The sequence below is a fragment of the Electrophorus electricus genome, chromosome 15 (assembly GCF_041902795.1).
Source record: "Electrophorus electricus isolate QZ-2024a chromosome 15, ASM4190279v1, whole genome shotgun sequence".
Taxonomy (NCBI): domain Eukaryota; kingdom Metazoa; phylum Chordata; class Actinopteri; order Gymnotiformes; family Gymnotidae; genus Electrophorus; species Electrophorus electricus.
Window position 1 is genome coordinate 5,396,881 of NC_137511.1, and position 20,842 is coordinate 5,417,722.

Here is a 20,842-nt window from a genome sequence, read left to right on the forward strand (position 1 = left end):
CTATAAAGCAGATCTTCCCTTAAACTCCAGGCTAAGTAACATGCAGTTTATATTTTCTGTACATGCAGTATATATTTTCTGTATATTCTTATTAAATTACACAGAAAGTAAATAACCTGAGGGCTATTGGACTACAGTGCAATTCCATTAATGGCAATTAATTCCATCCTGACAATAGAGGATTCACACAAGATTCAAACTTGTTCCATAATTAAAAATATGCTCAAATTATTACCATTACAGCCATACAAAAAGTACATGAATAGTAAACCCTCTTCTACACACTGTCTCTTCAATTATTTCTAATTTACCATTGCATTACTCTTATATTTACATATGTAAGTTGATTATTGTATGTGTTCATTTATTTGCTTTTTCCTGCATTATAGAAGAGAGTCAAAACAAATTACAAAACGTTACTATGATGACAACAGACTTAGTGTTTGGAGTATTTCAATTGTAAAATGAATAATGCTACATGTTTGTGTACCTCTTACACCAAAATAAAGCACTGTTCTTTCACTATGCATTTTCTCATTTATTTTCAAACAAGAGACCTGTTCCAATAAGTTTTATTGCCAAGCAAAAATAACATTTAATAGAAAGATATCAATCGTGACTTCAACTGAAACATCACCACCAGAATATACGGCAGACTTAAATAATAAAGAAAATGTAAAAAGACCATGCAAGTACTTAAGTCCCAACTAGACTTCACAATGACAATGAAAACTCCTAAGTAATCATAATGAAGATCATATGCTGCCAGGTGGCGTTTTGCCATAAAAATCAAAGAGAATTTTAGACTCACTCCACATCGCTTGCGTAATAATTACTATCTTTGGATGACGCATAAGGATGGCAGCCAACTCAATGCAAAATAATACCACCATGTGTGTAAGTCAAGAAGGTGTTTGTTATGGAGAGGATCAGGTTTACCCTCCTCATTCAGTGCATTGTTATTTTACTTCTAAAAATAGTCTAACCATAGAATTAAAGATTCAGAATTAGATAACTATGATCATTCCTTCCAGCTTCTTCAAGAAGGGGGCGTGCAGTTTGAGAGAGTCTCTAGTCGGCAGGACAGCAATCTCTACCAGCACCCCCAGCTCTCTCGGGACTAGGATCAGCACATTCAGAACCAGGCTGGGAACAGCTGTCCCGGGCCTTGCCTCTCTTCCCATTCTTCTGCACAGCTGTGGGCTCCGGGCAGGGCTGCAAGGACTGGGAGATGTCCCGGAAGGTCCAGCGCTCCTCCTGTAGAACATGCTCCTCCAGAGTGAACCTCCCCTGCTTGGTGCGTGTCAGTTCCCGCACATGAGCGCATGAGGACAAAGCTGCAGGGGTCGAAGCCAGGGCGAAGTCAGACAACTTTACACACAATCCAAGACACTTATGGCCACGGCTAATGTGATATGCGGACAGCTTTGCAGCTTTCTACCTTTCCCCAAATCATCCACCAGGCTTCTGACATAAAACCCTCCACCACATTCAATATCTGAAAAATACAAGATAAGCCATCAGTACAATTAAATATTGCAATACTGGCTTTTCCTTCTGGGACAGGTGAACATCTAAATGAACATTTAATGAAGATCAGTGACTTTACTTATATGCGTGAATGTACGTGAGGTTTTGGGCTGCTGATTAAACTGTGGTTCCTGTGCCAGCATAAACATTCCACGTGTACTGTTTTGGCTTTTGAAATTTCAACCTAATAATTCCTACATTCCTCTTGTTCAATGAAAACACATGAAATAGCATTTTAGCATCTACTAACCCAGACTGAAAAGCGGTGGACTGAAGTCTTGTAACGAGAGGCTGTAAACTGTAACAGGGCGTGCAGGTTTAGCTTCCACCACATGGCCTTGTTTTAACAGGACAGAGAGGCGCTTGCCATCTTTCTTCAGGGCTGAGTAACTACAAAGTCAAACACTAAATATGTATATGGCATTAATCACAGAATGGTGCAAGGTGTCAAATACATGTCATATTTCAGTGATACTGACAGACTCACAGTGGGGGGACCTGCATGATTTCACCAATAAACTCCTTCATCTTCTCTTCAAAAGCCTCTCTTGTGATGTGGTCTTGGACAGCAAAAACGATGTAAAGGAGAAAAACCAGTGTATAGATGTCATAAATTAAGATACTGTGCTTGCTCCTACAAGTGTAACATAGGGCCGTAATTTACCATAGCGCTTCTCTTGAACAACACTTCCAGATGAGTCCAGAGTGTCAGTTGCTTTGCCCAGCTCCCCAACAGCTGTGTATTTCTGTGAAAATATTTTTTTCCAGAAAAATCAAAGCACAAGAGTGTCAGCATGATAATACAAAACATATACAGTGTGGTACTTTAACCCTAACGTGTACCTTTGGGCCTAAAGTGTACCCTTAACCCAAATCGTACCTTTGATCCAGTAAGCATTGTCGTAAGCATCTTTGTTCCTTGGCCAATTCCAATCACTGCAAGACATATTTTGTTAAAAATCATACCGCTTATACATCATTATATCTACAATATTCAAAGTAAATGTAATACGTTACCCAGAACACCAGAAGCAGTGCTGTCTAGCGTACCACCATGGCCAAGTTTTAAAGCTTGTTTTTTCCTCTTTCGATGGTTAGCATTAGCTACACCAGCCTCTGAATGCATCAGAGAAAAGAATTAGGCCTATATTGGTATAGAAAGTGCAATAACGTCATCACGAATGATGGATTTCGGCTGCATTTTTTATCTGAATAGCTGGCTAGACTCGTGCACCGCAGTAACTAACTCGCAACACAACCGCTGGCTAGACTGCGTACGTATCTACGACGGTAAAAGAATGCAGCCTACCGTTTAAAAGCTTCTGTTTAAGCATATTTAATACGTCGGCAGAGGTGGGTCCCTGTTTCTTATATATGGCAAAAATGCCATTTAACGACTGTAACTTTGATAAGGTAACGTTGTTTACAGTAGCCATGCCGTCTGCGGTCATGCTTGCTGTTGGTCAGGCGCAAGATGATGATGTCAGCGCGCGTGCGATCGTTGAGCGGTCGCGGGGCAGGACATCCTAACGTTTACAAATGTACATTTATCGTTTTTATGACTATATACTTATATACTTATACAAGCTATATATACAAAGTTAATAAATTAAATTGCAGACATAATAGAATACCACTGCCACTACACATCGGTAGTAACGCAATAAGTGAAAATGCCACGTGGGGGCATTATTTACTCACTTTTTCTGGACCGTGGAGGAAATGCCGGGACGAGATAACAGGAAAATCTTGTCCAGCTGCAAAAGTTTGACAAAAACCATCGCTATTGCCCAACGTAGTACATTCCCCTGTTGTATGTAGGCTACTTATATGTATGAGGATCCATCCGAATAGTCTAGCAGGTCTGGCGTGGTACAGAAACGCTCTGCTGAACGGCTCCAGCACATGAGCCCGTGCGTGCAGTGTGGGTTAGTGTGCTCTACAGCATTATGCCAGTGGGACGCGCATTGAACCCCGTGCACGCCCATTGACGAGCCCGTCCGCGCCCCCGTTGTGCCCTCACCGCTGTCCTGTTTACGGATCGGGACGCTTATGGTCCGTTTCTCTGGTGTCAGGGCACCGTGCTCGGCAGGCCGACCAAAGAAACGTTTTTAAACGTCGCCGGCGACCCAGGTGGAAGAGCTTTTCTCAGCGTCATGTCAGCGAGAGGTAGGGTCTCTGGCCGTTTCCGATTATATCGGCATTCATTGTCTTGCTCAAAGTTCGGGTTGGATGCCAACCTGCCTTTCGATTCGCCTCTGCGACATCGTTTTTTTCCTGTGAAAATTGGTTCCTAATGCCTTTTGTGAACTTGCAGTCTGACGCTCACATTGCCATACCCTCATACCACACCTGTAATAAAAGCCATACAGCTTACTTCTAGGGAACTAACCATTTTCGCGTCCGTGTGCTTAAAGAGATCAGTACCCTGTACGAAACCTCTTCTTGCTGCGATTATCATGTCTGATGTGATTTGTGAATTAAACATAATTCCAGTGCTCCCAGGGCGATGGACAACAGGACAACAGCCTGGTACTTTTAGGGTTAGGATCCTTTCCGAAAGCTCTTATCCAGCCCTTCCTTTCATGTCTATCTGAAATAAACATTGCATGACATTCTTCCCTCCTGACAGGTGTCTGGTGTTAGTGATGAAATAAAAGCTTCGATGAGTGTTACAGGGAGGATACGCAGAAATGTATGGCAGATCATGCCTCTTTAAATAGTACAACTAAACACGTAATAGCCACTCTACACAAAGTTCTTCTTTCTCCGTTCTAAAATTGGTTTTCTGTTGGATTTTGGCATTTACAGCTCAGTGACTGGGCTGCAATTTTGGAAGCACAAGTACTGCAGTGGAAAATAAACCTGCAGAAACATTAAATAACAAAAAAAGGAGCTCCTGTGCATGCTAAGACTGTTTCTTCAAATCTGAAGTTGCCATTATGTTCTGAAGTGAACACAGACAGAAGACATGGCATGTTATGGAGTGGGTCTAAATATAGTGTGACCCAAAGTCACTTGTTTTCAGATTCTTTTCTCTGTCGTTTTATTAACCAGTTTGAGATATTCTTTTATGACCTTTGTTCACTGCCCATGCAGTATTTTCACACTTTATTTATTCTGAACAAGGTTTTATTTTGAAATCCTTAAGCAATGTTTTCCACAAAAAATATATACCATTTAAAATAAAATTAAACAAACTCTAAGCAAGTGGGTATTAAATCTTTATTTGACAACTAAATTTTTGGTATGCAGTATCTCAGAGACTCCAACATGGATAAAGAACTTAGTTCTGGCTTGAAGTCTGTTTAACTTTGGAAGTGTCTGGTTTCAAAGCAGATTGTTTAACTTGGACCAAACCTCACTCACATCCCTTCCTGAAGTACGCAGTTTCTTCTTGATTTTCTTACAGGGGCCTTGTAGTCAAGAGGCCAGGGGTCACATGTTGGTTTGTTGTTCTATAACCTCTGCACCCTGAGTTAGGCAACAGCCTTTCGCAAAGGTATCTAGTCATTAGATCATAGTCATTAAGGTCACGGTTGTAGGCCCACAACAGAGCTGGGTAGTGCGACTGAGGGAACCTATGAAACAATCAAACATGGGTGAGAGCAAACGAATACAAAATGAGACGACTTTGATGGCTCTTTCCAGGACATGTCTCAAAATGCCTCTGGATATCTATCCCATTCCACCAACCGCAAACTCAAAATACCTGTTAATCCCAAAATACCTGTTAGGAAAATCTACACATTATACATTTCTCTAAAGTATACATTTTTGTAAAGATCGGTTCCATTCTTTGTAAGCGTATTTCAGCTCCAGGAGTGTAATATGAATGTGAATGACAGGATGAAGTCAACAGCTCTAATTGCTACATAAGGTAATGCCGTAAGTCTGGCGTGAGGGTGGGCACCTCACCCTGCTGCCCCGTCACTACACTTCATAATTCTTTCTCACTCGGGTTTAAAACATGAATATATACAGTTAATTACAACCATGCGTAAGTGTTATACTCAGCAATGCTGTTTTTTATTCTTATTTTTGCTTTTCACCCTAACCTAATTTTTAAAGCCAAATCAAACAATTAGAACAACACAGAAAAGTGTATGGGTCATACTTGCACCAAACACATTTGGTGTGTGTACAGTATGTTTTTATTTACAGTGCTGTGCATCTGACATCATCATATACGTTGGCCAATGCTAGGATGGGGCCAAGCTGACACTGTTGGCAGAGACTGTGACCTCTCAGCAATGGGGCTGGATGAATGGATTTGGGGGAAGGGTGTGAATGGAGGAGCTGGTGAAAGGGTTAGGACGCCGAGGGTCAGGGTTATCAGTTTGCTTGTGGCTGAGGGAGGAAATGCCCATGAGGTCACATCGCCTAAAACCAGCTATTGCCATCAGAGCCTCACAATGGCTGGTGACTGTTGAACAAACATGTGCTGGGCTCTTCAGCGCTCAGCCTAGGACAGATAAGCAAAGCCTGAGCTCACTTGCACCAAAAAGCAAACCGAGGTGAACTGCTCGCCGACCACGTTGGTTATTCCGTTTTTCCTGCACTCAGCTCCCATTCTTCAGCTCTCACTCCCCCTCCCCATCACTCCCCTCAGTAATCCCTGTGTGCGGAGCTGCTGACATCTCACCCTTAGTGCAGGTGGTGTCGCTGACTTCCTGTCAGCACTGGCCTGAGCCAGATGCTGTTCACTGTGTGGTTGGGCTTGCACTGCGTGTGTGTGTGTGTGTGTGTGTGTGTGTGTATGTGTGTAAAGCTTTTGGTCATATATGGTTAAGCTCAAGTTATTCATTGTGAATTATTAATTATTATTAATTAATGAATTGTGTGTCAGTTTATTTATTTTGTTACTAATAGGGTTCTTCTGGCTGGAAATGGCATAAACAAAAGACAGTAAGACATTTTGCTGTAGATATTAATGATAAGTTTGAACTATTTCTATGTGGGGATTTTTTTTTGCACATCTTTATTAGAAATGCCATATCCAGTGTTATTCATACCCCTTGAAACTGTTGCAAATTGTTTAGAATATGTATGCTTCTATAATATTCTAAATAGTCTCGGTAAGGTCTTGGTAATTTCTACCATGTTCTTGAGCATTCCAATCAAATTGACCCCAGTTGATTGATAGTTCTCTAGTTAGTTACGATTGAACTGTAATAACAAAAGAGCTTAGTTAGGACCCCCAGTTGCACATTGTGGCCGCTCACAAGAGAGTGAAAGGCTTTAAAGCCGTGTGCAAGCGTCTCCAAATGCCAGTGGCCATAGTGCAAAGTATAAGCAAAAAGTACAAGGCGTTCTGCACTGTTAAAAAGCTCAAAGGGTGTGAAAGGAAACCAAATGTAATTTGGCAAAACAAAAGGAGAATCGTTCAACCCCAAGAACAACATCCCCAAGGTCAAGCATGGTGGTGGGTATGTAATGTTTTTGCTTTGGGCAGTATGAATGGACGGACGGACGGACCGAAGGATGGACGGACGGATGGATGGATGGATGGATGGATGGATGGATGTGTCGGTTTGTTACAAGGAGAGGAAAGGTAGCCAGAACTGAGGGGATCGTACTAATGGAAGGTAACATATCAGATGTTGAGGGCAGTTATAAATACCTTGGAATCCCACAGCCAAATGGGAATCATGAAGAGGCCACAAAGAAAGCAGCTACAGCCAAATACCTACAAAGAGTCCTGAGAAGTCAGCCAAATGGGAAGAACAAGATCCAGGTTATCAACACCTAAACTCTACCAAACATCAACTCCCCTGCTGGCATAATCAGCTGGCCAAAGGAGGAGATCGAAGTCACTGACATCAAGACAAGTAAACTCCTCACAATGCACAGAGAGTTTCATCCCAAATCCAGCACTCTGAGACCACACACTAAGCAGAAGGAGGGGCTGAGGGCTAGTGAGCATCAGAGCCACTATCTAGTTTGAAACAACCAAGATCAAGAGGACAACAGGAAGATGACCCCAAGGGACAAAGTGAGTACCTCAAACAACAGAAACCTTGGGGGGATTAGCATGAGGAGGAGCAGGAACCGTCATGGGAGGAATAACCCCTGCACAGAATGTACCACCAGCAAATAATGGAAAAATATGGATATGGAAAAATCCTGCCAATGGCTAGAAAATGCTGGATTGAAAGAGCACAAGGCACAAGCTCTGAATACAAGTTCAATAGAGTGTGGGATCTACCACTCCAGGCAGGACCCCTGATGCAGGCTGTGTAAGATATCCCTGAGACAATCCCGTATATAATAGCAGGATGTACATGGAATGCCATAACCAAGTAGCTGGCATAGAAATATCTGTGCTGTGCTGTGCCAGGCTGGAAGTTCCGACGTCAAAATGGGATACACCCCTGAAGGTGCTGGAGAATGAACAAGCTAAGATCCTGTGGGAGTTTCAGATACAGACTGACAAAATGGTAATGGATAAACAACCAGACATAATATTGATGGATAAACAGCAGAAGAGGGCCATAGTGATAGATGTAGCAATCCTAAGTGATGGCAACATCAGGAACAAGGAAAAATATTTGAAAAGGGCTGAGAAAAGAGCTGGAAAATATGTAGATGGTGAAGGCAACAGTGGTTCCCGTGATAATCAGATCATTGTAGTGAAGACGTCTTAACACCTTTCTCCTGGAGATCTTCCAAATATAGCTAAACTTGCAATTTCCTTCGGGATCAATAAAGTGTTACCTTACCTTATCTTAAACTTAACGAATCCATTGATGATGATGATGATGATGATGATTGTGTTAGGGAGGGAGCACATTGGCACAGTTTGTTATCATTGAATCACTTTTGTGATTATATATTGATTCCTTCAGTTCCCCATCTGAGTCTCCCTAATGGAGACTCAAAGCAAGCTTAGTCAACCTATACCATGTACACACAGGAATGCTGGCTAGTCACACCTGCCCTTCAACAAAAAAACTATCTAGACGGAAAGCCAGATGGACAAACCTTCATTCATCATACAATGCTAAAACAGATTAAAAAAATCTCAGATGACCTTGCTATGAGTGCTGACTCGACATAAAGAGGACACCATTAGCTTGAGTAGCAAAAGATAATAATAAGACAATAAAAGATGATAAAAACTCCTAATGCGATAACGTTGTGCCAGAAGGATAAGAAATCAAATCCTGAATAATGTCTTTAAGGTCATTGTTAGGGTCGACAATATCAGTGCACCCATCAGGGTGTATTATTGAACAGGTACCACCTCGGCTGGATAGTATATAGTCTGAAGCCATTCGGTTTTGCAACATTTTGCGTGATGACTGCGCCACTGAAAAGTTGCCGAGAGCAAGTGCTCAAATCATTAATCAGTTGGTCGACCTGTTATACACACAACTGCACACCTGCATATATATATATATATATATACACACACGTGTGTGTGTGTGTGTGTGTGTGTGTGTGTGTGTGTGTGTGTGTGTGTATATGACACTCCTGATTCTGTGCTTCTGCGCCCCAAAGCAGCCTTGGCTCTGCAAAGGAGAGAGCTCAGCTTCATTTCACAATTTACCCTACAGGACAAACTGCTTGGGGTCTGCATTCTCCAGTCGTCTGAGGTTTTTCCATGTTCAAGCCCATTTACTTTCCCCAGGAGTCCACTTGGCAATCTGCAGGAAACATACTGCCTATATTTTTAGCAGACAGACATCTTTTGTCTCAATTGTTTCTTGGGACTATGCCTAAACACAGTGACCCTTCTCAAAACAAAGAGCCATTATCTCACATAACTGTGACAAAAATGTAATCAGTCTCTTTAGAACGATTTGATCATTTCCTTATGGCCTCAATATCACACCTAGTATAACAGCCCTTATTTACTCAGTTCTAAAACACACCTTGAAACCAGACCCCAAGGCTTTAGTCCTGTGTGGCTGGACATTTTTCCCTCTAGTTTTGGGGTAGCTTGTTCCCTCATATATTTTTAATTAATTTGCTTTCAAATGAAGAGTGTGTGTGTGTGTGTGTGTGTGTGTGTGTGTGTGTGTGTGTGTGTGTGTGTGTGTGTGTGTGTGTGTGTGAGTGTGTGTGAGTGTGTGTGAGTGTGTGTGTGTGCGTGTGCATGCTTTCACGTGTGTGTGGGAGTGAGTGAGTGTGTGTGTGTGTGTGTGTGTGTGTGTGTGTGAGTGAGTATGAGTGTGTGTGTGTGTGTGTGTGTATGTGTATATATATATATATATATATATATATATATATATATATATATATATATATATATATATATATATATATATATATATATAAAATGTGTGTGTGTGTGTGTGTGTGTGTGTGTGTGTGTGCTTGTCCACCCTGTATCTATTCTTGGCCAGCCCAACAACAGTGCTTCCACAAAATCCCAATAAAATTCTTTGAGCTGCCAGGGAATGTTCTTTTCACTGGCAAGTATGCAGTACATGCAAATTGAAGACAGATCCTGGTTAGAATGGCAGGACTTTTAATTGCAGTGCATTCTGGGAACAACAGCGCTGCAGCCCTGGCAGAGCGAGCGTGCAGTCGGAACTGATGTACACAAGGTCACACCAGTAAGAGGACATAATTGCTGCTCCCAAACCCGCCTGTCACAGAGGAAGAGAGTGCAATCACATTAATTACACCTTATTAAGGTGCAGTTAAACTGATAACATCTTCGCGGCACAGGGCTCAGCAACACGGACACGTCCGTAATGAGTTCAGACAGAACCAAGTCAGACCAGAGGGGAGGATCTGCTGGTCAGGACACTGCCATCTGTTGGCTGCTCCTGGCCATGCGCCGGGCTGGGTTAGATCCCAAACATTCCTCGAAGCATCTGGAGCAACGAAAGCTTGTGCTAGCAGAGCTGCAGCTCAAGGGGCGATTCCGGGTGGCGTCACTTGCGGCACATGAACGCGTTATTGAAATGCTGTGCTGTGCTTTGTGTCTCAGGGGTATCTGCACTGATTCATAATGACTTGATATTTCTTCTAGGGCTTTAAAGGCCTTGAACTGATAGAATGCAGTACAACTGACAAATAGTGCCATAGATAAGCACTACTTTCAGTAGTTGTGGTATAATGTAGGAATTGTATGCATCTGCGCCGCTATGGGGTGATGCTGTGGATGAGAGGCATCCAGAGAGATGCACTAGTGGTAAGACCTTGTGAGGCTGGGACAGGACTTCTTACTGCCTTGCATGGCTCCTGGCACTTATGTTTATGGTGTGGCTGTGGTTAGTCATGTGCCCTGGCTGTGGCCACGACCCCTCTGAGCTGTGCATTAAGGGCTTTAAAGCAGTGGAGGGAGGTTCACGGCAAAGGGTCCGACGACGCATGTGGGTCGAGGCTGTCGCCTCCAGCTTCCTTGGCTTCCTCCTCTCCTGAAAGGCCTCCGCAGCTGAGGACAGGCCAGTCAAAGTCTCCTCCCCCGAGATATTTACGCATCTCTCTCACACACACACACACACACACACACGCCACCCGTTAACTAATCACTTTCTGTATAAAATCTGCCACCTGAGTAAGTGCTTTTAGGCGTCTCCCTTTTCAGTAAATGAAAACACAACAAGTACAGTTAAGTCTTTATGGCATAGAAAGGACAGTCAGACTTTATGAGATATCTGCTGATTGGGGTTTTTTTTAAGCTTCACAGTGCTGCTACACATTTAACACTCCTGCATTAAGGGTAATAGGCCCATCTGCAGTGAAGTGGATGAGATGATGTTATATTATCTTTCCGTGTTCTTCCACTGTGAGTTTGCTCCTTATTGGCTGGATGGTAGAGTGTGTCTTCACTGGAGGGACTCTCTTAAGGGTCATAAAGCTTACTCCCTGATGCATGATGGGGCTTATTTCAACAAACAAACAGGGCCGTCTGGTTACCAGGCAACATCCGCTTCTTCTGGCTGTAGGGCGGGTGAGTGACCTCAATTAGTGGGGGTCTAACTTGAAGCAGCCTTACGTAAAATACTAGAAGGGAAAGAGAAAAATGTCTTTTAACTGGAAAGGATGACAACATTAAGAAAGTATTTCCTCACCATTTCCTCTACTGAGAGGGAAAGCATGGTGTGCAGTGGTGAAATTGTTGGCTTGGGATTGCAAGCAGGACGTTTTCCTATTATTTTTTCGCTCTAGTGAAAGCAGTTGGTATTTGGTTGATGAGAACTAGTTAGCTTTGCTCTAATGTTCATGTTTTATGCTCTCTCTCTCTCTCTCTCGCGCGTGTGTGTGTGTGTGTGTGTCTGTGTGTGTGTGTGTGTGTGTGTGTGTCTGTGTGTGTGTGTGTGTGTCTGTGTGTGTGTGTGTGTGTGCGTGCGTGTGTGTGTGTGTGTGTGTGTGTGTCTGTGTGTGTGTGTGTGTGTGTGTGTGTGTGTGTGTGTAACTCTCTGCATAGACCTGCTTTGCCAGCTATAAAGTGATTCTTGATGAGCAAATATAATCTGTTCCAGTAAGCAGGCGAGCAGGACACCCAGCTGGCAGAGTCCCTGACGCGCAGTGCATCACCTCGGCTGTTGCACGAGATCGGTGCATTTGTGAGGCTGTGTGTGTGTGTGTGTGTGTGTATGTGTGTGTTTGTGTGTGTGTGTGTGTGTGTGTGTGTATGTGTGTGTGTGTGTGTGTGTGTGTATGTGTGTGTGTGTGTGTGTGTGTGTGTGTGTGTGTGTGTGTGTGTGTGTGTGTGTGTGTGTGTGGAGCAGATTGATGTGGAAATGGGGATGGTGTCGTTCAAGTCTCCCAGACAGAGTCAGTACTCACAGGAAAAGAGGGAGTTAGCTCAGTGTGCCTCTGTGAGGCAAGCAGCTTGCTCCAGATTTCTCAACACTGATGAATTCTCTTTCCATATCTCGTGCGCTCTCTCTCCCTTCCTCTCTCCCTCTTTTTCTTTCCTTGGACTCATGGCCTTTAGATAGAAAACCATTCTTGTTGTGTTGAATTCCTAAAGGGATGTTGTATTGGGGTCATGCAGCCAGAAAAAAAAACATACAAGCAGATGTTTGTGTGTTCGAGTCTCGACATGTCACTTAACATTCTTTACTTTAGAACTGGGTGTGTTCATGTGCTGGCCTAACAGTGGTATTATGACATTCTGTACATTATTAAATTGTACCTTAATATACTTGTGAAAACACATTCTCAGTGTATACATGTACTCATAGTGTGTCTCACACACACACACACACACACACACACACACACACACACACACACATACACACACACACACACACACACACATACACACACACACACACATACACACACACACACACACACACACACACATACACACACACACACACACACACATACACACACACACACACACACACATACACATACACACACACACACACATACACACACACACACACACACACACACACACACATACACACACACACACACATACACACACACAAACAGCTTTTGGATTGACGAGTGGAGTAACTGGCATCAAGTGTACGTCTTTAAATTTCTCAAATTCAATAGGTGGCCACCAGGGGGAGTGGTTGTTAATTTATTGACAGGACCCAAGTGTTCTCTCTCTTAATGAGTCTCTTTTACAGGAGGGAGGTAACTATTTAAAAAACAAGACACCCACTTTTATCCCAGACATGAATAGTCATTCAGACAACAAAGTAAATCAAAGAGAAAGAGGTGGATCCACTTAACGGTGAACTAAGAAAAATACTGCATTTATTTATCCATGATATGAACTGACCTTGAGCAACCACAGACTTACTGTTCCCTGTTTCTCAGAAAGATATCAGAGACGAGACACTGGAGATGTTCTTTGAAACGACGCCGCATCGGTGCTCGGACAATATGGAGCTTGGTTACATAACGTGCGTGTGCTCTCATGAAGCGCTGTGCAATGTGACTCACATTTGACTTGAGAAGTTCTGGATTCTATATGCTTAAGTCGTCTGTAGTGTGCAGGAGGGAAGCAGAAACATTACGCAAGACAGTGTGGGCCTAGTTTGTATGAAAAGGGACTGTTTGTGTTATAGCTCGTTTAAGTGAGGCCCCATTACAAGGCAACACACTCCTTTGAGAGCAGGCCATGTACACGCTGTGATCGTTAAACCAGGATAAAGTGTGGTCCCTCCCATAAACCAAGTTCCCACTGACATTTCCTGCATACATGTCACATGAAGAATGAAACAATCACCTATTACAAAGCACTGTAGCCGTGCGTGACGACCGAGAATTAGCCCCGTCTGTGTAGAGGGCGTGTGGGGCTAGGGCTGTGCCCTGTGTGCCGTGTACAGGAACAGTACTAAGAGCTCGCTTCTTTGAAGGATGGCATGTAACAGGCCGTAGCGTGGGTTACATTGTGCTGAGTGATTAAAGAGAATTTATGCATATCATGTGTAAATGAATGTTGTCTGCATGTTCTAAGAAGAGAACCCAGATTACTTTTCACCAGTGTGCTTGTTACGTGCAATTCATGTTCTTTGGTTTCTCACTGTAACAAGCGAGCGTCTAGTTGCTTTTGATCACTGATCCTGAGGATCTCATGTTTGTCTTTAGCAGCCGGTGGAGCTCTCCTGGCTTCCTGAACTCTGTGCGAGCACTAGCATACCTGCAGAAAGATTCACACAGAAGATTCACAGATTTCCAGAAGATTTACACAGAAAGTAAAGCCGAATTAGTAAGTAAAAGAAAAGCTGATGGGTGTGGTTGAGTGGGTAGTGCACTTATGAGCTGGAGGTTCTCATCACCTCTCCTCCAGATAGCTCCCATACTTTTGTATAAGGTTACGAGCCCGAGACTTTGATGGCAGGGTACAGTGGTATCCTAGGTACAGTGGCATGCCACAGACTGACACAAGCATCTAAAAATGTCAGGTGGACACAGGACAGCCTGTCCTCATCTCTCCTGTGTGGTATGTTATTCATCCATGTACTCTTCACATGGAGGGGATCCAAATACCCTTCCAAAAGAACAGCAAATTCTGTTGTGAATTCTGTGTTTGTGTGTGTGTGTGTGTGTGTGTATGAGTGTGTGTGTGTGTGTTCTTCACTAAATAACAGTCTTCTGTTATTTAACCTTGTGGGTGGCCCGGGAGTAGCGTTTCAGGATAATATCCTGTCATCAGGTGTCATTATAACTTGCCACATTCCCATGACCATGGCAAAGCTCTGTAAGGGTCATTTTACCTGTTAGTGTGGCAGCAGCACCGTCTATCCTGCTGTAGTCATTATATCCCACATTACAGATGCAGAGCAACAAGGAGCCCTTTAGCAAAACTAATAGTGGATGAATGTGGCATAGTCAGAGTCACGGTGCAGGAACGGCCGCAGGTTCCTTCTAGAGTCCCAGAGCACCTTTCTGAAGACCGGCTCGCTTTTCTGCGCTTCCTCTAGGCAACACGTTTGTTGTCCGACCTTTTGTCGGGATAAGGTTACCTTTGATCCATAGTGGTTGCTTATGTAACCACAGTGACCTCATGCTTCCTGCCCTTGTTTTCCGGGAATCAGTAGGTATGCACGGATGAGTGTGGGTGTCTGAGTGTTTGTGTCGGAACTGCTCTGAAATCTCATTTCCCTGTACCACGGTGAATGCTGCAGACAAATATTGCACATATTGCTGAGATGACCATTATTGTACGTCCAGCGTAACAGCCTGAAAGAACAGGGTGTGCATTGATTTAACAATTAACTCCCCTGCAGATTTTGCTGAGGAGAAATTTCCTTTATGCCACAGTACAAATCATACACACATAAAAGTCCATTTGGGAAAAAAGGGGACTGTCCTCCCAGGCACTCTCAGCACTCTGCTGTTGCTCGGACAGGCACATGGATGGACCGGGTTCAGTCCAGCTCAGTTTAGGACAGCCAGCGTAAACATTTTGGATTTCCTGGACATGTAGTAATCCGTTTCTCCAGTCGGAAGGTTTCCATGTAACCATGCAGAAACAAAGCAGAAACGCTGAAACTCTCATGGCTGCGTGTTGAGTTCTAGGCATTCAGGGGTGGCAGGGAAAGAATGTTTTTTCTCAGTTTCATGTAACGTGCACACAATGCCAGAGTTTTGGAGGACAGGTTACAGCTTCATCTAAACGTTGAATAATACAGCTGATTGGACATTGTAATGAAAAACAGCTATAACGTAACAAGAAAGGTCAGCTTGTGATCTTCCTGAAGCTCGCACATCCCGATCGCCTGTGTCTGGTTTTAATTGTGCCACTGTTTGGGTGCAGATTGCCACTCATGCCTCCGGCTGTCCCAGGTGCTCGCTTTCCCCTCCTGAGAAGATGATCACTAAATATACACAAGTGAAGCTGCTTAAAGCAGCCAGGAAGGAGCTCACAACAATGACAAGGCTGCCAGCAACTACGGCAACACGCCCCCACCTGCCTGCCACGGCCAGGCCTTCCTGCTCCTGTGGTGACCACCTCGTCTTCCCCACTTGGCTGGAAAGGCTTCAGTATGCCCAGCTTCACCCATGTGGGCAGACTGTACGGATCCAACCTCTGTCCCGGCAAGTAGCGTGGAGGACTAGGCCAGGCGCGAGAACTCTGCGTGCTGCATGTCTGTCGTCAAGGGTGGGAACACGGCCCAAGCAGTCCATGATGGAGGAACTCCCCTTCCTCCACCAAAGCAAGTAGGGCAGCCCCCGACATGGGACCTGGTCAGCCAGCATCCATGTAGACTTTGAGAGTGGCTTTGAAAAACCCAAGAGCAAAAGATGAGAGCTTTGTATTATGGCTTTGGAGACAATGCCAGCTTCTCTGCTGGTTCTTTATATTCTTTGTGAAGCATATTTTTTGGACAAGAATTATTTATGCTCCAACAGTTACCAACCGGTTAGTATCCTGTTCTCATTTACATACAGTCTAGACAGAAAAATATTCCTAAAGCATTTCTAATTTCTTATTTAAAAATGTCCTTGGAAGTCTGTTTTCACTTTAAAATAAAACATCCATGATGTTCTTAGCTGTGTGGTTCCACAATCCTTCCAAATGAACATTTTGAATAGCAGAGCAAGAATGGGCTCAAGGCAAGAAAATGAGTTTTACAGCGGAAGAAAATAGCTGTTTAAATGTTGTTAGTTTGGAATAATTAAGCTACCACTTTGGATGATAACAGTGGAGCTCGCGAGCCACTCAAGCTCCACGTGGGCAGCTGCGCCTGTTGGTGGTAAACACAGTGCATGCTGGCGGCTACGTTGACTACAGACTGGCGAGCTGGAGGCAGACCTCTCCTGCTGGCTGTCCGGCAGGCGCAGGACTGCTGCAGTGGCCGCATTCTGGAACAAATCTGTCGATTAATCTGCTGCAGTCTGCAAGCCCACGAGCCCTCCGTAGCAACACTTTGTCCCTGGTCCATTCATTAAACCTCTTCGCCACACACCCCCTGTGCCCTTTTTTTGGGGGGTGTTACGAAGCAGGATGTATTGTGCAGCTGTTATGATACTAAAAACCAGGGCTGGAGGGATAGCCGAGAATCGAGGCACACTGCGTACGTGGGAATGTTTGAAAAGATGGAGCTCTGTACAGACTGCAGAATCGCAGGACGGAGAGTGTTATCTTGCTTTACCTACACAGAGGTTTGGTATTTTGTATCTTTTGTTACATCATCATGGTTGACTAACTGTCTTGTGCTTGGTTGCTTTTGCTGCAGTTGACTCACAGAGCTCACAAAGGGCCAGAAAGCACACAAAGGAAAGTCTCTGAAGCAACTAGCATTCACTACCACCGCCCCCCTACCCGACACACTCGTTTTTGACCCTTTGTATGCTGACACACACATCATTTTCTTTGTCTGTCTCCCACAGCCTACAGAAATATAAAAGAAAGAAAAAATAAGATAATCCTCTTAATATGAATCCTAGATTTAAAGACAAGGGCCGGGCCTACTGTCCTAGTCTAACGGCGGCATTCAGATTACCTACAGTCCTAGTCTAACGTGGCTATTAAATTACCTACAGTCCTAGTCTAACATCAGCATTCAGAATACCTACAGTTCTAGTCTAACGTGGCTATTAAATTATCTACAGTTCTAGTCTAACGTCAGCATTCAGAATACCTACAGTTCTAGTCTAACGTGGCTATTAAATTATCTACAGTCCTAGTCTAACGTCGGCATTCAGATTACCTACAGTCCTAGTCTAACGTGGCTATTAAATTATCTACAGTCCTAGTCTAACGTGGCTATTAAATTATCTACAGTCCTAGTCTAACGTCAGCATTCAGATTACCTACAGTCCTAGTCTAACGTGGCTATTAAATTATCTACAGTCCTAGTCTAACGTCAGCATTCAGATTACCTACAGTTCTAGTCTAACATGGCTATTAAATTATCTACAGTCCTAGTCTAACGTCAGCATTCAGATTACCTACAGTTCTAGTCTAACGTGGCTATTAAATTATCTACAGTCCTAGTCTAACGTCAGCATTCAGAATACCTACAGTTCTAGTCTAATGCAGTTATTCAGATTACCTACAGTCCTAGTCTAACGTGGCTATTAAACTACCTACAGTCCTAGTCTAACATCAGCATTCAGAATACCTACAGTTCTACTCTAACGGTGGCTATTCATATTATCTACAGTCCTAGTCTAACACGGCTATTCAGATTTCCTGTAGTCCTAGTCTAATGGCAGCTATTTAGATTATCTACAGTCCTAGTCTAACGGTGGCCATTAATGTGAGACAACAGCCTACGGTTAGGATTTGTGATACACAACCTATTGTCTTGATCACGCACACTGGCACCGAAAGCAAATGTCAGATACTTATATATTTATAAATGCCGAGATTATATATCAGTAGCTCACCAGAATCAGATAAACAATACCAGAGTTCAGCTACGTGTCCTAATACTTTGGTCTAAAAAAAAGTTGGATCTAAGCAAAAATGTAATATTAAATGTACTATTAAATGATAACATATATACTGTATTTAATGTACACAATATATATATATTTTTCACAATTGGTGTAGAGTTGCTGCAAAACCTGGTCTAAAATTAGCACTTGCTGTCTAACTGGCTCCTATCTCTGAACACACACATATCTGCACACATGGGCATGCATTCACACACTCGACTTCTGTGTGAAGTTTAGCTCACCTCCCTCACACCCTTAGCCATGTCTGATGGACAGTGGAGTACAGGTGTTCTCTGTTACCTCTCACTGCAGTACAGACAAATGTTCAAACTGGGGCCAGTGTAAAGAATCTAAGACACTTTTGTTCAGTTCTATTGTGGCTGTGGAGCATGCTGAGGCTGCTGGGTAATCCTTCAGAACAGGCCCACTCCCTCAGCACACGTTCGCCCCTAGAGACACCAGCGCATTGGGCCCGACATTAATAATGCCTCTCAATCAACTCCCAAATTCAATTGTTGGCCCAGTAATCCTATAATGTAGTACCATGACACCCTGACAAGGCCTGGCAGCCTCTCAAAAAATCGAATCGCTCTTTTATACAATACGCTTTGCCGCATCTGTCTGAATATGACTATTCTTTCTGGATGAAAATATGTATTTCCATTGCAAAACCTTCGCTGAACTTAATGTTTTACAGGTGTTTGCTTTCTATGGAGTTGTCAGTATAGAAATAGTCTTCCTTTGGGAGCTGCCTCCACAGATAACAACACTAGTCAGAACATAGCTGAGGTAAACACAGCAAACTAGATCATATGCTGAACAATGAGGGAGAAACAGAGCAACTGAGAAGCACCCAAGCAGTCACATACACATACAGCGAGAGAGAGGGGGAGGGGGAGAGAGAGAGAGAGAGAGAGAGAGAGAGAGAGAGAGAGAGAGAGAGAGAGAGAGAGAGAGAGAGAGAGAGAGAGAGAGAGAGAGAGAGAGAGAGAGAGGAGTGTATAAAAAGAAGCTGCATGTGCTCCCCAGCCCTCCCCGCTTAGTTTTTTTGAAGAATGTAAGGTGGCGTCTCTGACTGGGAGGGATTATGGCTATGGAATCTGCATTTGTCACACACAGCAGCTGCAACCTGGTTATTTCAGCACAGCGAGGGCAGAGTCCACACAGACACACGCGTGCGTGCGCGTGCGGAACAGGGGACGGCTCGAGAAACGGACAGCAAATGAGCAATCGCACGGAGCCGAGCAGCTGCTGAGCTGGAGACTGGCAGTCCCTCCGTTCCTCTGCCTTCGTTTCATTCTGTCCGCTCCCCTCCTTAGCTGTCATCTTCCTCCTGTTCTCTCTCTCTCTCTCGCTCTCTCTCTCCCCGCTCGGTCTCCTCCTCTCGTTCGGACTGGGAGGTGGAGGGTGTGGGGAGATCCAGGGACAGGAAGCAGGAGCAGCAGATCTCCTCCCCAGCGCCGGCAGCCGAGAGAGCAGCACGAGCCAATGGTCATGGTGAAGGAGAAAGGTAGTGAGAGCGACACGCTGGCAGTGTGTGTGCGTGTGTGTACGTGTGTGTGGAAGGGGTGCAGCCCCGGGCTACCTGCCCCCAGGGACGTAGAACTTGCGCTTGCCCAGAGGAAAACCAGGCCGGTCTGTGACTGTGGGGAAGACGCCTTCCGGCCTGTGGCGCGCAGGTGGACGCTATTGTGGGAGCGTGCAGGTGGAAGGCTGCGCTTTTTCCACAGCGTCCGTGTACATGTTTCTTCCAAAAGGAAAAAGAGCACCATGCATGTCTCTGTGGGTGAGGCGAACGTCTTTCGCATTGATCAGTGTCCTTTGCGAGTTGCTTTATGATAGCCGCCAGTTTGGTCGGTGGGTGCCGCTGTGACTGGTCTCGAAAGTCTCCACTGAGCAACATCCTGGCTTAGGCATGCTTGCATGCATCAAACTGTACCTAAAACACTAAAGCGTTTGCAGAACCTTTGACGACTACATGTGTGCTCACGTGGCCATGCGGGTGTATGTGTGTAGGTGTGAGTGTGTGCGTGTGTGTGTGTGTGTGTGCATAATCTGCCGTGTGTGTAATCTCTGTGATCTGTGGTGCATGATACTGCACTGGTGATGAGATAGGAAGCAGTTGTAGGGTCCTTAACACCTCCAGCTTATCGCCTGATTCCACCAGTGCTGTTATTTAACTGAATAAGGCACCCAACATAGCCTTAGAAAACGACACCACTGATAACGGCCTAGTACAGCAATTTGGTGATACATTTAAAGAAGGAGGAACGCTCTCATGTGGTGTTGTGTAAGACTGTTTAAGAATTGAAAAGCCATTGAATTATTTACAGGATGCGGGCAGTGCGTGTTGAGTTCTGTGTAGGACAGCGTTTGGGCTTTCATTCAGAAGGAGACGCACTGTTCACTACAGTGCTGTAGCACCCGATCGAGCCGTGAAAAGACAGCAGCAGCGGTGAGGAGGCTGAGAGGATGGTTCAGC

The 20,842-nt window shown here is 44.3% G+C and overlaps 2 protein-coding genes across 51 annotated transcripts in view; one reads left to right on the forward strand and one right to left on the reverse strand.

Annotated features, from left to right (window-relative positions):
- Positions 1-555: 555 nt before the first annotated feature.
- trub1 (TruB pseudouridine (psi) synthase family member 1) lies at positions 556-3,003 on the reverse strand. Its single transcript, XM_027024906.3, has 8 exons — positions 2,840-3,003; positions 2,548-2,646; positions 2,411-2,466; positions 2,195-2,276; positions 2,018-2,090; positions 1,781-1,920; positions 1,442-1,498; positions 556-1,337 (listed from the first exon to the last, which is right to left on the reverse strand). The coding sequence occupies exons 1-8, from the start codon at positions 2,979-2,981 to the stop codon at positions 1,072-1,074; spliced, it is 915 nt and encodes a 304-aa protein (XP_026880707.2). The 5' UTR covers positions 2,982-3,003; the 3' UTR covers positions 556-1,071.
- A 407-nt stretch (positions 3,004-3,410) lies between these two features.
- The window catches only part of ablim1b (actin binding LIM protein 1b), a 50,305-nt gene continuing 32,873 nt past the window's right edge, over positions 3,411-20,842 (forward strand). For 13 of the 50 annotated variants that reach the window (XM_081698359.1, XM_081698375.1, XM_081698387.1 and 10 more), the window contains exon 1: positions 19,368-19,870. In XM_081698359.1, coding sequence (XP_081554485.1) covers positions 19,849-19,870 — 22 coding nt within the window. In that variant the 5' untranslated portion in view covers positions 19,368-19,848. Of the gene's footprint in view, positions 3,700-19,362; positions 19,871-20,842 lie in introns of those variants that run through there. The other 37 variants (XM_081698351.1, XM_081698365.1, XM_081698355.1 and 34 more) reach the window with 9 other exon arrangements.

Excerpts from the sequence above, each read along its gene's own strand:
- trub1 (XM_027024906.3), bottom strand. The coding sequence starts at position 2,981 with ATGACCGCAGACGGCATGGCTACTGTAAACAACGTTACCTTATCAAAG. Across the intron at positions 2,647-2,839 it reads TAAACAGAAGCTTTTAAACG|AGGCTGGTGTAGCTAATGCT; the intron begins GTAGGCTGCATT and ends TGATGCATTCAG. Across the intron at positions 2,467-2,547 it reads CACTGCTTCTGGTGTTCTGG|TGATTGGAATTGGCCAAGGA; the intron begins GTAACGTATTAC and ends TATGTCTTGCAG.